Here is a 15,236-nt window from a genome sequence, read left to right as displayed (position 1 = left end):
ATTAAATCTCTAAGATCTATCTTTGTCCGACTCTTCCTATCTCTACACTCTTCGACCGTTACTTTGAGCATTAATAAATAAAACTCAAACTCTTCTTTAGAGCCTGTATATATAGACATAAATAAAGAATTTTCATGTATTACTATCTTGGTTTTTAAGGGCACAAGGCATATCGAGGTGCAAAAGGTCCTTGAAGCCTAGGCGCAACTCGCAGGCGTGCACCTTTCTTATGCGATGTGCACTGTGTATACTATATGATATATATCAAATGTAAATTATATTTGTATTCAAAATAACGTGATAAATAATATTATAATTCTTTAAAGATCAAAATATTCAATATCATTTCACTATCAAATATCGACTAACAACACACAAACTAACATAAAAAAACATAGTTCAAATAGAAGAAATAAAAAAAATAAAGCAAATAACATCATCTTAATGTTCTAAGTTGTGACACTTAAACAAAAAGTAAAGTAAATATCATCATCATAATGTTCTAAGTTGTGACACTTAAACAAAAAGCTAAACAAAGTAGCAAACATGTAGTTTAATACATCATCACACCAAATCATAATTATCCTCGTAACCATATCCATCATTACAATTATATTGTTCATCTTCATCGATATCCTCTTCTATCTCATCATCATCATGCACCGGAGTGGGAGCCGATCTACGAGTAGAGCTAGAAATTACACATTTTCCCTTGTTAAATTTGGAAGAAGATGTAGAACTTTCATTCATAATCATCGATGATCTAGTTAAATTACTAGGATCATGTGCTCCGACAGCTCTACTAACTTGACTCCATGTCAAGTCTCATCATCAAACACAAAATCATATTCTTTTTCATCATCTTCCATTCTTCCAAGTAACCACTTGTTACACTCATCAATATCCTCTAAGAGAATAGGATCAATGATGTCATTCCTTTGGTGTTGACGTTTCAATGCATGATTATATTTTACAAACACCAAATCATTCAATCGATTTTGTGTCAATCTGTTTCTAGTCTTTATGTGAATCTATAAGAAGTAACATTTTATATATGTTATTAAGTAATTAAAGTTATGGTATGTGACAAAATATATAAAAAAGAGTTTCTTACTAGTTGAAAAACACTCCAATTTCTCTCGCAACTAGTGGCACTACAAGTGAGACTGAGAACTCGTATGAAAAACTTTTGGTGATTAGGAGTCGATGATTCAAATGTAGACCACCAATCCGCTATTAAAACAAAAGTCAAACCATCATATAAACTTTAAGTTGGTATATGGTAAATTCAAAAACTTTTAAATATAAGATAATATTATAACTTACTATAACATTTAAATTTAATACCTGGAGCTTTCGCCTTCCTCACTCTAATGGCCATTAGGGCGCCAAATAGACCACGAACATTTTTATATATCTCCACGAGAACTTCACCTTGCAATGCAATTGATTAAGCCTATCATAATTTTTTCTCTTGATGTCTCGGGATTATCATAATGAAAACCCAGATTTAAAAAATAATCGACATCATGCAAAGGTCGGTGAAGTTGCCAATCCCATATTCTATCGATATACTCAAAAGCTTCTATATAGTGCTCATCATTCTTTCCAAAACTTTTCGAAATTGCCTTCTTAACTATATCCATAGCTTCATAAATGTATCATATAGGAGGTTTTTTCTCTCCATCTACCATTCGAAGAACTTTAACAAGAAGCCCCAACAACCTAAGAGCATACCCCACATTCATCCAAAAAAGAATCTTGCAGAATATAGGATTCATTCTTTTGGCCATTTCGATTCAATCCATTCTTGAGAAATAACCATCTTCCTCAAATTGTTCATTTGCTTGTGGAATTATGCAAGAGTGATGAAAAATGTTGCAAATCTCTTTATTGCCGAACTATGTAAATTCCTTTGATTTGTGAACTTCCCCATCATATTCACAAGGGAGATGTATACAACCATTCATAAATATGCACTTCTTTAGTGCATTCCTCACTTTAGGAAGCTTTCCAATATCCTCCAATACAAGATCGATACAATTTGCTGCATAAGGAGTCTAATAAAGATTCGGTCTCTTTGCTTCTAACATTTTTCCTGCCATATTCCTATATTTAATCCATATTTTTATTTGTCTCGATTTAATCTCCATACTTTTTATTATTACCCTTGTATTTATATAATATATATATATATATATAATATTATTTAAGGTAGCATTTTCTTTATTATTTGTTACCTATGCATTCTATTTGAATATAAGTGAATGTTTAATATTTTAAATCTTTAATTGTTAGATTAACCTATGGAAGAGTAAAAAACAATTTAGAGTACCCTTCCAAGGGTTATTCCAATAAAGTTGACATTTGTATTCTATCTTTTTATATATTTAAACATGTTTGATTTTAAATATATCCTTTATATATATTTATAACGAAATTATTTTAATAGATAAGTTTTTATTGTGTGCTTTTTTATTTTAGTATATCCTTCTTTTCTTGGGTTTATTTATTCATTTGTTACATCATGTGAATATTTCGTCCATTCTTTATATGACATTTATTATTACTGCACTCATAAATCATATATTTATTTTTTCATTTTCCAAAACAATTAAAGATAATGTTGCGTCGTAAGTTAATGAAATTGTGTCCAATATGACTAGATTTTAATTTCTATTAATTTACGTAGCAAATGTGACATCCTTTTTAAAATAAAATCGGGTGAATTAAATACTTTTCATTGAGTCTACTAATTTTATAAAGAAATTCACTCGTTTTTAAAATTCATCGAAATAAAATGATCCTAATATAAATTTTGAATTCAACTTTGTAAAATTCCACTACTTAGACAACATATAATCGAGAGATACCAATTTTGGGCGTTATGGAGTGCTTGTCATTCTCACACGTAATCGACTCCTGAACCCTTTAAAATGAATATTTGGTAAATGTAGACTCATTTTTATCTTAAAAACGATTTTTCTTAAAAAAAATTTAAAAGACTTTTTAGATATTCGACTACTTAATCCAAAAGTCGATGACAACTCTAAATTTTATATTAAACAAAATATAAATTTTCCAAAAATAAAATCATAATTATTTTAAAATTAATTATTCATAAAAATCATAATTATTTTGGAATTAATTATTCATAAAATCATAATTATTTTAAATTAAATACCCTTTTCTCTTTGTTGCTGCAGATTTTGATCCTCAATTTTCTCCATTGAAAGTGCGAAATATAAATATGTTATTGGAGAAAGGGCTGTCTTTAGGCTCATTATGGACGAGGGTATTGGGTTCCAACTCCCCACACGGCACAGCCTAGTCCAAGAAATTATTCGGTCAAAGCTATTACACGACATTGATGATCTGATAGAGTGCGACAGGTTCCAAATCACAAAGAAAACCAATCAGTTTTTCCTTCTTTCATTTAAACTTATGTGACCCACTTTTATATTAGAAAAATCTTTTTGTTCAAAATCTATCTAATCATCAGAACAAAAATCTAATAAAAAAACACAACTTTAATCGGTTATTTCAATTAAGTCATAAGTTAGGAAAATTCAGATGTTTTATCAGGTATATCACCTATAATCTATATATTTTTCTATCAAGCACTTTTTAAATTATTTTTTTTTGATTTAACACCCTTTGCAGTAAGATTCGTCGCAGCATGGCGTTTTACGCTGATCAATCACCACGTGGGGTAAGACGCCCCCTACAACGCGTTTTATGCTGAGTTGGATACACGTGGCTAAAGCGCGGCCCCTGGGGCGCGCCTTACTCCACGTGGGGCTATAGTGCGATGCAGAAACTGCGCCTTGCATAATTTACCCGAACTTCTCAGATTTAAAGCATCCTCTCTCGGCTATAAATAGCTTTCTCCCCGTAAACTCTCTCACCAACAATTCTTTCAACCAGTAAATAACACCCGATAATCCTCTTATATTTGATTCAGAAGTTCGTTCGATCTTTCATTATAAGGTAATTTTGTTATAATATATTTTTATAATTATATATGATTATTTAAAAAAATATTATACTAATGATTTTCAATTAATTTCTGTGTTTGTAAAATTGGAAAGCGGAAGCATACGTCGAAATATTTTTGCGGTGCATGTAATAATATAAAATTATATTATTTAAATTATTTATGTTCATGTGTACAAATTTTATTGTCTTATATTTTCGTTCATATATTATTTATTTAATCAGGTTTGTTTCAGTTGTTTTTTGGCAGATATAATATTGTCGCACTTTTAAACTCTAAGAATGGCGCGACTTTCAGCTATTGTTTATTATGAAGGAGAAATTCGATAAGATGAAACCGGCGTTATTTTCGTATCAAATGAGCGTGTTAAAATATCATTCAAGAGAAACATAACTCTTGAGGAGCTGATAACGAAGATTTCGAGGAAGGTTCATGTTGAAAGTAGTTGAAGAATGTCGTCGTTACAGTACATATTTCCAACATCATTGTTGCCATTAACTTATACAGCGTTCGAACTATCAAACAATGATAATGTTGAAATGATGGTTGATTCTCAAAGTTTATTCAGACGCCGATATTGAGATGTATGTAAAGTTTGTTCAAGTGCAAGCTGTTTGGGGTCAGTCATTAAGCTCCTACTATGGGCTGGCTGAACAATTTGATCAAGTTAACAGCCCGACTACAGTAATGTGTAATGATTTTAATACCATAATGGGAAATCCGCATCATGATGCCATCACACCAACTTCAATAGGGAGACATTCATTCGTAACTCCTTACGATATGTATCGAGGTGGGTCCACGAACAATCCGTATGAAAACATCGCCTCTAGTTCAAGGGGAAGACATTCATCTGCAAATTTCTTTGACCTTAATATGGAGATGCCATCGACGCAACAATCTATGCAGTTTCCATTTGACACTATGGCTTCAAGCTCCAGGGGGAGGCATTCAACTACGAGCTTTTTCGATCTCAATGTCAATATCCCTTCTAGTTCAAGGGGAAGACGTGCAAGTAGTAGGTTCTTCGACCTAAATGTGGAGAGCATGGAGGAACCATCATCTCCACCAGAAGAACCGCTTCGTGAGCCTGATGCGGATGGTACTGAGACTGAACTATTCATTCACCCAGAATCACTGCAATTTAACTCCGATGATGATGATAATGTAGATGAAGTTCCATCAAATGTGGCACAAACTGACCCTCCAACACACATGTATGAAGCTGATTATGGTGCAATGTACGAGCCAGAATTTACGGATATGCCTCATCTCAATAACTATGGATATTACTCATCAATAAATAAATGCGAGTTATCTTTAGGCATTGAGTTTTCAAGCAAAGAAGATGTGATGATGGCTATAAAAAATTACAATATACGTAATTCTGTTCAATCGAGAGTCGATCGCTCCACAACAGAAAAATATGTATGCTACTATGCCCGACGCGAAAACGGATACAATTGGATGGTTCGCGTATCGAAGAGGAAGAGGAAAAATAACATATGAGAACTAACAATATACAATGATCCTCACACATGTTGTGCTGGAGGGGTCAACCAAGATCATCCCAACTTAGACTCTGAAGTGATATGCCAAGCCATCATGGCCATGGTAAAAGCAAGCTCTCATATAGCTGTTGCTGTGTTGATTTTAGCTATACAATCGCAATATGGTTATGCTGTCTCCTATAAAAAAGCTTGGTTGGTAAAACAAAATGCCATTGTCAAACTTCATGGCGAATGAGATGCATCTTACAACAAACTTCCAAGATGGTTTAGGCTGGTGCGGAGGTTGAATCTTGGGACAATTGTTGAATTTGAAACCTCCTATGCATACCATAATGATCGAGTTCTTCGCGATCGATGCCAATTCTACCGGGTTTTTTGGACTTACCCACAATGTGTTAATGCTATCAAATTACAATAACTGATATTAAATGGTCATAAACAAAATTAACTAAAATACATTAACAAAAAGTCCAACAAATTTAACAAAATAAATTAAAATAAATCCAACCAAATTAATGAAATAAAGTAAGTATTAAATGATAAATAATAAAAAAACTTACAATAAAAAAGTCCAATAAACAACTAAATACAAATATAATAAAAAACAAAATTTATCAATGCCATCGATGCGAATGTGTTCCGCAGGGCGGTGGTTGTCTGTCTCGAGGAGGATTTCTTCGTATCATTGTTTGTGACTCATCGCTGTCATCATCGTCGTCGTCGTCGTTGTTGTCATCGTCGTCCTGAGCAGCTACATTTTGTTGATAAGGAGCTGATGACGATGAAGCACCTCTATAGAATAAGGACCCTGGAGGTGTATGACTGACTATACCACCGGCCTGCGAAAACTGGAAAAACTCATAAAACCCAGACATCATTGACTGTGAAAACTGTACAAGAGGTGTTTGTGATGCGTCCATGGGTGATGAGGTTGAACCCACTAAAATGTGGGCATATGAACCCCAAGTCGGATCTATAAACATAGACCCATAATATCCTCCAAGAGGGGTCATATAACTCTGTGACGGTGGCGACGGCGGCATCGGGTAGGGGAATGGCAGTGGCGACATCACATATGGTTGCGGTATGTAAGTCGCTGTAGACGGTAGTTGCTGTGACGGTCCTGCTGGTACAGTTGAGGATGAACCGGAAGCACATGTTCTCCGTCCACGAGTCGGGGGACGATGGTGCTGTATCGGTGAACGTCTCTATCGACTTCGCTGAAAGGTCCACCCTCGTGCATCCTCGGAAAGCAGAAACGGTTTCCCGTTACTATCGAACCACTCATAATAACTGTCATCAACCATCAAGAGGTCATAAAAAATGGTCTCTCATAGGTAAGGCACCGATGTCGATCCTCCCACAACACGACCCACTCATGATGCCTCACCAGCCAATCTGTATCTGTCTTGCCGCGTCTATCTGTCCTATGCAGCTCATCCATATTGCGAGATGCTTCCGGAATTGGTGAAAAACAACCAAAATTACCGGAGCACTCAGTGGAGTGCCACTCGACGATTGGATAACATATCAAATGGACTATCACCATCCAAACATCTGATGGGCACCTCCACTCAGGTGGGATCACCATCCTGACATTATCATTAGAATATGACACCCATTCAAACTAAAACAAATATATATAATTTTTATCAAAATAATAATTTAATTATATAACTATAATCTAAAATCGATTTTTAAACATTAAAATGCATACATGTGTGACAACCTTCTGATCAATTAGCACCCTAATTTTTTCTAAATCATCAGGTAGCTCCTGATGATTTTTCCTATCAGTAGACCACATATTCAAGGAAAAAAATTATTATACACTGTATAAAATGATTAATATACGAAACCAATTTTATAATTACTTCAATAGTAGCGGAAATACGAATGGGTTATTGACAATGGGACATAAAAAGGGCAATCGATACCATGCCCAAGACTGCAACAGCAGGAGACATCCGCCGATAACATTTTTCCTGTAGTCAGTGGCTCGACACATCTCCCTATACAGGAAAGCCAAAACTGTCGAGCCCCAACTGAGTGATCTGGACAAACGAAAGTCGCCAAGATGTCGCAACCACATATAGTGAACTTGGTTACGCGATTTGTCCGGCATCAACAACCCTCCTATCAGCTGCAGTATGCATGCCCGTGCATACATTTTAACTTCATCATCAGAGGCGTCCTAGCTCAACTCTCAAAAATTGGAATCTAACCAATTTAACGGTATTCGACCACCGTTAAAACTTTCTGGGACACGTCCTAGATACTCCCGGCACAAAGCAGTCCAGGAACCGTACGCCATCACCGATATCACATCTCCATCCACCAGAAGCCCTAGGTGCATATAAACATCCTCAAGTGTAATCGTGCACTCTTCGCACGGAATATGGAATGTGTGGGTCTCCGGCCTCCACCGCTCTACTAAGGCAACAATAAGGTTTGGTTCTATCTTACAGTGACCCTCATATCTACCTATGTGACCGAATCCAACCTCTACTAAATATGGCAAGACACGACTAGGTATTACTAACTTAAGATTCCTAATAAAATGATATAATACATGGTCTCTCTCCTAAAATTAAATAATTACAAAAATTAATTTTTAAACTAATAATCATGCATTAAATAAATAAATAAATTATTACTAATAATTTAAATTAAATTAAAACATTAAAATGTGACCGTATCAGCAAAATGTCGAGATGTATGATTTTCATCCAAGCGAAGTAGATTGTATATCTGCAAAAAAATAATTAAATAAAATATTAAAAAATTTAAATACTTAAATAAATTACAAATAAAATATTAAATATAATAAAATATACCTTAAACAGTTATAAGAGAATATAAGAGTGTTTGAGAGAAGTTGAGAGAATTTGGTGTGATGAAAGTGATTGAGAATGTGGGTATTCAGATTTAAAGGTAAGGCGCGGCCCCTGCCCCGCGCTATACCCCTACGTGGCATAAGACGTGCGAGCCGCGCTTTACACATATGTAGCTAACTCAGCATAAAGTGCGCTGTAGGGGGCGCACCTTTACTGCAAAAGGTGTTAGATCGGGAAAAATAGTCTGAAGGGTGCCTGACAGGGAAATATATAATATATATGTGATATATCGGGAAAAACGCCAAGGTTGGAGAGCACAGTGGCTGAAGCCAATGTTCCAAGGACAAAGCTCAGAAGCAGAACTTGTCGATAGCCCAATTCAGTTCCAGCTTGAAACCAAATATGAAGGCCTACACAGTCTCTAGTGGAATATGTTGATTGCATACATTACCATGTGTAGAACAATGAATCCGAACAAACTGCAGGCAGATTATCACTACTTGTTAAAGCATTAAACCTGCTTAAGGGTCGCACTATATTTGTCTAAACTTAAAACTCAAAATAGGTTTGTACAGAAATAAATAAATAACTTCGTCTCTAAGGGTCGATAGTGATCAATGGCGGCAACCAACCGTGATCGGTAACGATGATGAGGACCGACGGCCATAAAGACTTTGTTTAGATTTAGGGATCAATTTAATATTTTATCTAAAGTTTAAGAATTAAATTAATATTTTATCTAAAATTTAGTCAAAATAATATTCTTTCTAAAATAAATAAGTTAGATTAAAATTTAACTATTTATACTAACATGTCATGTCGGTCCGGTAACCAAAATAAGACCGATCAAAAAATAAAAGTGATTGGAATGTAAATATGTAATTGTTTCAAATCCGGTGAAAAAAATAAGACAGTTTCAAAACAAATAGGATCACCAGTGTAGTTTACGCAAAGATAAATATATAAATTAAATTACCATCTTGCCCATAGATGGATGATTTGTTTACTTCGGTAATCAGTATCAATTAAATATCTACAAAATAATCCCTTATTATTTGGAACCGTAGTGTTGAGTTTTAAAATTGAAAAGAAAGTCGTCCGATTTTATCTCCGACTTTTAAAAGCTTGGAAATCTAAATACCGGCGAGCAGAAGAAACAATAAAGAAAAGCACAAACAGGAGTAACGAGAAACAAGCAAAAACCTCGCTTTCGATTCTCATCTTCAAGTATGCAATTCGGTCTTAATCCTCCTGCTTTGTAGAATCAAACTTTGTTTGTCTGTCTATCAATAACCCCATCGCTAATACTATTCTGAAGCCCTCATTGTCCAGATTCTTTATTCCAAAAAGAAAAAAGAAAACCCATATCCCCAATTCTTTATTCTTTATGGCTACAGATGCTTCCACAACAAATTTCCACACCCCGGACTTCCGACCGGTGCCGCAGCCACCGGATTTCCATCCGGAAATGACGGTGACGTCCCACGACGGGCTCCACTTTTGGCAGTTCATGGTTGCTGGCTCCATCGCTGGTTCCGTTGAGCATATGGCAATGTTCCCTGTTGATACCGTCAAGACCCATATGCAAGCCCTCGGCTCTTGCCCAATCAAATCGGTGGGTGTACGTCACGCGCTCCGTTCTGTCCTCAAACCCGAAGGAGTCCGGGGCTTATACCGGGGAATCGGGGCCATGGGACTGGGGGCCGGTCCGGCCCATGCCGTCTACTTCTCTGTCTACGAAGTTTGCAAGAAGTATTTTTCGGGTGGGGACCCGAATAACTCGGCGGCCCATGCAGTTTCCGGTGTTTTCGCGACGTTAGCAAGCGACGCCGTTTTTACGCCTATGGATATGGTGAAGCAGAGGTTACAGTTGGGGAACGGTGTTGCTTATAGAGGGGTATTGGATTGTGTTAAGAAAGTTTTAAAAGAGGAAGGTTTTGGGGCGTTTTATGCTTCCTACAGGACGACGGTGCTGATGAATGCACCTTTTACGGCTGTTCATTTTGCAACTTACGAGGCAGCAAAAAGGGGTCTGATTCAGATTTCACCAGAGAGTGCGAGTGGTGAGCAGATGATCGTCCATGCCACGGCTGGTGCTCTTGCTGGAACATCTGCAGCGGTTGTCACTACACCACTTGATGTAGTTAAAACTCAGTTGCAGTGTCAGGTAATTCAAGCGTTGCCTCTGCCTTTTTCTTGTTTGTTGGATTTTGCTGCTGCTAGCTAGCTATATTAGGAAAATTTGTTTAGTGGGACGTCGTATTTGATTACTTTCATACAATCATAGTGAATGGGATCCCCATATCTTATTTTTTTCCATATTTAATATTGTTAATTTGCTGCATCATATCATCTTGTATCTACTGGACAGACACCAACATTTTGAGTGTTATGAGTCGGAATGAACAGAATCCAGTCTTTATTACTGCAACACCTTTAATTTCATTGCCTTCATATCAACATCATACTGAAAATAAATTTCCATTTTCATCTATATCTGCGTACTTTCCTTTATTAGTTGAAACGCTTGTATTTGAAGCACTTGCCCGTGGTTGATTTCTTGGTTCAGCTTGTTTCGCTTTTAGTTTCACATTGTTGGTTTTTGAAATCCATTAAGATTTACCTCTGTGTAATTGTTATAATTATGCATCTTGCTCCTCTGATCTTCTTATTGTTATTAAAAAAAATGCATCGCAGGGTGTATGTGGATGTGATAGATTTAAGAGTACTGCTATTATGGATGTGACCAAAACAATAGTGCAAAAAGATGGCTACAAGGGCCTCATGAGGGGATGGATTCCTCGAATTCTCTTCCATGCCCCTGCTGCTGCAATTTGCTGGTCCACCTATGAAGCTGCAAAATCTTTCTACCAACAACTCGATGGCTGCCCTGAAAGTGGCACTATCACCTGAAGTGTCACGAGGAATTGTGCCAATGCATACAGACGCTGCAAAACGCACGCCTCAAGTGATGGTTGGAAAGTTTAGCTTCACACGATGGGCGGGTAAGCAGGAGTGCAGGACGTATACTTCCAGGCATATCTATAGTTTAAATCGATATCCATAGAGTATATCAAATAAATAAATGTTGAATCATTTATAGCCACGAATCCATACTATTTTTGCAATTGGTTTCATGACTATGCAATTTAAAGTTGCATTTTTACCCCCAAAGATTCAAGTGCTGAAAATGCTATTTTCTTGACTCAATGTTTAAGCATAGTAGGATATATGATCTGTTTTGACTATTTTCCCCTTGGTTACTTTCAAAATTTGGATTGTATTAAGTAACTAGTTCAGTGGAGTTTCCTGGATATCTCATACAATGACTTGTAGTCATCTATTGTTGTGATTTTTATTCTTTCACGTGTTTGATGATGAGGTTAGCATGGAAAAGTCTAGCCTGACAGACAAGGATTTTGCATTTTGATAACCATTTATTGACCATTCCAATTACATATAAAAAATCATTATTTAATCGTTCAGTGTAAAGAAAAAGGTGCCCCATATAAAAAAAGTCTGATATGTTGATGCGTGGGCATCTTAAACATCTTGAGTTGAGTGACATGAGATTTTTTTTTGTTTGTACATTCACGATCATATAGTGGCCAAGAAAAGACAGAACAGATTGATTTCTCAATGAACATAATCATAATCCAATAATGGCAGGTAAGGTAAGGTACGTGGATGTTAATTGCATCCTCCCGTTTAATATAAACCCCTAGTGTCACCGGAGCCGGCCTCCTCCATCGTTCCTGTTATCTGAACCTGGTTCTAGCTAGCAGCGGCAGGTAAAGTTACAACCTTACCAGCAATCACAGTGATATCATCTAGCTTTCCACCTGCTCCCAAAATCATAATCGTAAGGATTAACTGTGGCCGAACGCAAATGGGATCATTGTCAAAGGGAAAAAAAACCACAAAAGAAACCCCACCTGTTAGCTTCATCCCCAGGATTTTCTTCCAAATAGGAACATCAAAACCCTGTAAGGAATACCATCAAGATATGTTAAATCGATTCATTAGAGGTTTTAACATAAAGGATCTGACTAGTAGTTTATCACCTTGGATCTGGCCTCTAATGAGTAGGGAGACTCGAACCTTGAATCCATGGAGTGATTGCTCGCCAGGTTAGCCAATGCCTTTGCTACCATTACAAATTGATTATGCAATTTAGTCCCACTCTTACTCTTATAGAGTCTGAGATGTGATACTAAATTATATTAGTCTTTAAATATGTTTGTTTAGTGTTTACAAACATGTTATACTATTGTGTTGGTGTTTGTTTAATGTTGGAAAATACTGTTAACATGAAGAGATATATATTCATTTAAACTTGATTCGTTTACTATCCTACTTAAACAGACAGCAGTAACTATAAAGAAACACATACCAGCGTCCACTACATCGCTATGTATGGCCAACGTGGAAATGATTTCTCTATCGAAAACATTGTCAAAGAGCCCATCGGAGCCCATTACTATGGTGTCTCCTTGCACTAATTCCACACTGCTATCCTGTTTTTACAGGAAATACAAGAAACAAGCAACGCTTTTAAGTTGTAAGCTTCAGTAATTGTACCTTGCAAACTGAACTTGTCACTTGATTTTGGTTTTTGTACAAAACAGCTGCAACTGATAGCATAAATGACAATTACAATTGACAGATAAACTTAGCATTCATTTATTACCACGGCATCAAGATACGTTTGGCCAATTAACTCCGAGCTCAATTGATATGGGCAGTCGAAGTAATGTTCTTGTGGGGTGGTAGAAAATACTATCTGCCCTGTAGTTACTTAAATAACATCACTAAATCTTGCCCATAATAATATTGAGAACCAACTCCCGGAAGAAACACAGTGTTTGGCATTCACCTTTGCGAATAACTCTTAATCCACAATCACCTACACTGGCAACCTTCATCGTTCCATTCCTCTCTAGCATCGCAACAATACTACAAATCAATTGGAAAATCAAAGTTGATGACAGTACCGTGATGTGTAGAACGATGTAGGAAGGGAAGACATCCAGAGAATACAATAAACTTACGCAGTAGCCGAGCCTTTAGAGGAAGTAGCAGCATGTGCTTTCCTTATGAGGATCCGGGGATCGTAATTAACCTCGTAACAGATATAGCCAGATAAACACCATAGTAGATACGTAAAACCCGTTAATCACGAAGATTAACAAACACCCAAGTTTTTATCTTAAACAATCATTCAAATCAGATTGAAAATATGAGAATTCCTAAAAGAAATTATTGCTGCAAATATGCCAATAGTCCAATAAAACTACCTCTAAATCCCCAACAAGAGAGGAAGCATTAGCCATTAGCTCCTTGGAAAATAATGCAGGATCCACATTCCGTTCAGCCCAACTGGCAAACAAATGAAAATAAAATTATCAAATAACGCCAGGGGAGAAAAACCTAGTTCACACATACATATTTACACTAGCCCACTTCATTTCTGGGAAAAATAAACATGCTCAGAAAAGGACTGCAAGAATGTGAAAAATAAGAATAGGAGACAAAAAGACTTAAACTTTAATCTAGAGAGAGAGAAAATATTGATGTATCATTATATGTCACCCGGAAACGCCGTCAGCGACCGCAATAACTCCCCCGTTGAAGTTGCTAACAAAGAAAGCATCTTCTCCTCCTTTCTCCACCTAACAGAAGAAGAGAAATCAAAGTTGTATTCAATACCCATTAAAGTTTAATTCAAAAATGACAGGAACAAAATTTTCAAGCTTAGAACACCTTGTTTGGATAAGGAATGAGGTGAGTTCCAGTACAAAAACTCACTTCTGACCTAAAACCAAACCAAAAGTACATCACCACACTTGTGCTCAGCTTTCTTAGTTAAATAAATAAAGGGAAAGTGAAAATGTGCTAACCGGATAGGACTGAGTTGTGATGAAGCAAAACAGAACAAGTTACTCTTCTTCGGAACAGAATGTTTATTTGATAGACTGGGTCGGAAAAGCAGCTGAGATTGAAGAATAGAAGCCCTGTAGATAGAATTCGCCATTTCCCGCTTCAACCTTCTCTCTTCCTCCCGCTGTCACACCCTTAGATTACTAACTAAACTGCTAAGCTACTGCTTGGATGTGTGGTTCAAGCGAGACATAGCAATGCTCAATAAAATATTTTAAGGATTAATAATATGTTAATATAGCCTGAAACATCAAGCACCAGTGGTCTAGTGGTAGAATAGTACCCTGCCACGGTACAGACCCGGGTTCGATTCCCGGCTGGTGCAATTTGTTTTGGATTTTATTTGTCAGTTTCTTATTTGTTTACTCTATCTAATATTTCGTTTTTTGTTCTACTCTTATATTAGTATTGTATTATTAGGCAATAGACGCTTCAAGCGTTTGAATTGGAGTTTAACTTGTAATAGCAGATTAACTGTTCTTTGTTTTTGTTTTGATCACTGTGACTCAAGTGAATAATAGTGGTCTTGGGAAGGGAGGAAATAAGTATATAAAGTGGCTAATGAAGTGCTTTCTCTAACTCAAATACACGACATTAATTCTTACAAAACATACAATATTACAATACAAGCTGGACAGCCCTCAATACGGTGTGAACTAAAACATAAGTAGAGCCTCATGCAGTAGCAATTTTAACTAAAAAAATATCTGATCCTCGCTTCCTTTTAATGGAGATTTGATTGAGGCTCCTTGCCTCTTCGCTAAAAATCATATGCTGGCCTCCTTTGCTTCTTAAGGTGTGAGGGTTCCACAGTTTCATGTTTGATCTGTTAGGGGATTCAATGTTTCACGCCCAGATCTTTCGATTCGAAGCTTAATATCTTGTCATGTTTGGTTTTATCATTTTGAAGTTCTGTTATTCACATTTTGTTTTCGCTATTGTTCAGATGAT

The 15,236-nt window shown here is 36.3% G+C and overlaps 2 protein-coding genes and 1 non-coding gene across 5 annotated transcripts; 2 read left to right on the top strand and 1 right to left on the bottom strand.

The window, feature by feature from the left end:
- The first annotated feature begins 9,466 nt into the window (after positions 1-9,466).
- Positions 9,467-11,447, top strand: LOC120191639 (mitoferrin-like). The gene is made up of 2 exons (XM_039194547.1): positions 9,467-10,512; positions 11,043-11,447. Exons 1-2 carry the CDS (start codon positions 9,733-9,735, stop codon positions 11,256-11,258), a joined length of 996 nt encoding a protein of 331 aa, XP_039050478.1. The 5' UTR covers positions 9,467-9,732; the 3' UTR covers positions 11,259-11,447.
- A 512-nt stretch (positions 11,448-11,959) lies between these two features.
- LOC120191466 (probable protein phosphatase 2C 26) lies at positions 11,960-14,463 on the bottom strand. Of its 3 annotated transcripts, none has more exons than XM_039194410.1 (11): positions 14,246-14,463; positions 14,109-14,160; positions 13,938-14,017; positions 13,643-13,724; positions 13,397-13,467; positions 13,222-13,301; positions 13,036-13,142; positions 12,739-12,862; positions 12,410-12,492; positions 12,281-12,329; positions 11,960-12,187 (listed from the first exon to the last, which is right to left on the bottom strand). In XM_039194410.1, exons 1-11 carry the CDS (start codon positions 14,377-14,379, stop codon positions 12,120-12,122), a joined length of 930 nt encoding a protein of 309 aa, XP_039050341.1. In that variant the 5' UTR covers positions 14,380-14,463; the 3' UTR covers positions 11,960-12,119. The 3 variants fall into 3 exon arrangements, with proteins under 3 accessions (XP_039050341.1, XP_039050342.1, XP_039050343.1); XM_039194411.1 differs by having other exon boundaries at positions 13,036-13,133; XM_039194412.1 differs by lacking the exons at positions 11,960-12,187; positions 12,281-12,329 and having other exon boundaries at positions 12,452-12,487.
- A 76-nt stretch (positions 14,464-14,539) lies between these two features.
- TRNAG-GCC lies at positions 14,540-14,610 on the top strand. The gene has a single exon. It is a non-coding gene; the product is annotated as a tRNA-Gly (tRNA).
- The last annotated feature ends 626 nt before the right edge of the window (positions 14,611-15,236 follow it).

The sequence above is a fragment of the Hibiscus syriacus genome, unplaced genomic scaffold (genome assembly GCF_006381635.1).
Source record: "Hibiscus syriacus cultivar Baekdansim isolate YM2019G1 unplaced genomic scaffold, ASM638163v2 tig00116970_pilon, whole genome shotgun sequence".
NCBI lineage: Eukaryota > Viridiplantae > Streptophyta > Magnoliopsida > Malvales > Malvaceae > Hibiscus > Hibiscus syriacus.
Note: the sequence above shows the minus strand (reverse complement) of the source record. Positions and strands in the feature narration are given on the sequence as shown.

Coding starts and splice junctions, on each gene's coding strand:
- LOC120191639 (XM_039194547.1), top strand. CDS start 9,733: ATGGCTACAGATGCTTCCACAACAAATTTCCACACCCCGGACTTCCGA. Junction 10,513..11,042: donor AAACTCAGTTGCAGTGTCAG/GTAATTCAAGCG, acceptor AATGCATCGCAG/GGTGTATGTGGATGTGATAG.
- LOC120191466 (XM_039194410.1), bottom strand. CDS start 14,379: ATGGCGAATTCTATCTACAGGGCTTCTATTCTTCAATCTCAGCTGCTT. Junction 14,161..14,245: donor TCACAACTCAGTCCTATCCG/GTTAGCACATTT, acceptor GTTTGGTTTTAG/GTCAGAAGTGAGTTTTTGTA. Junction 12,330..12,409: donor CATTAGAGGCCAGATCCAAG/GTGATAAACTAC, acceptor TATTCCTTACAG/GGTTTTGATGTTCCTATTTG.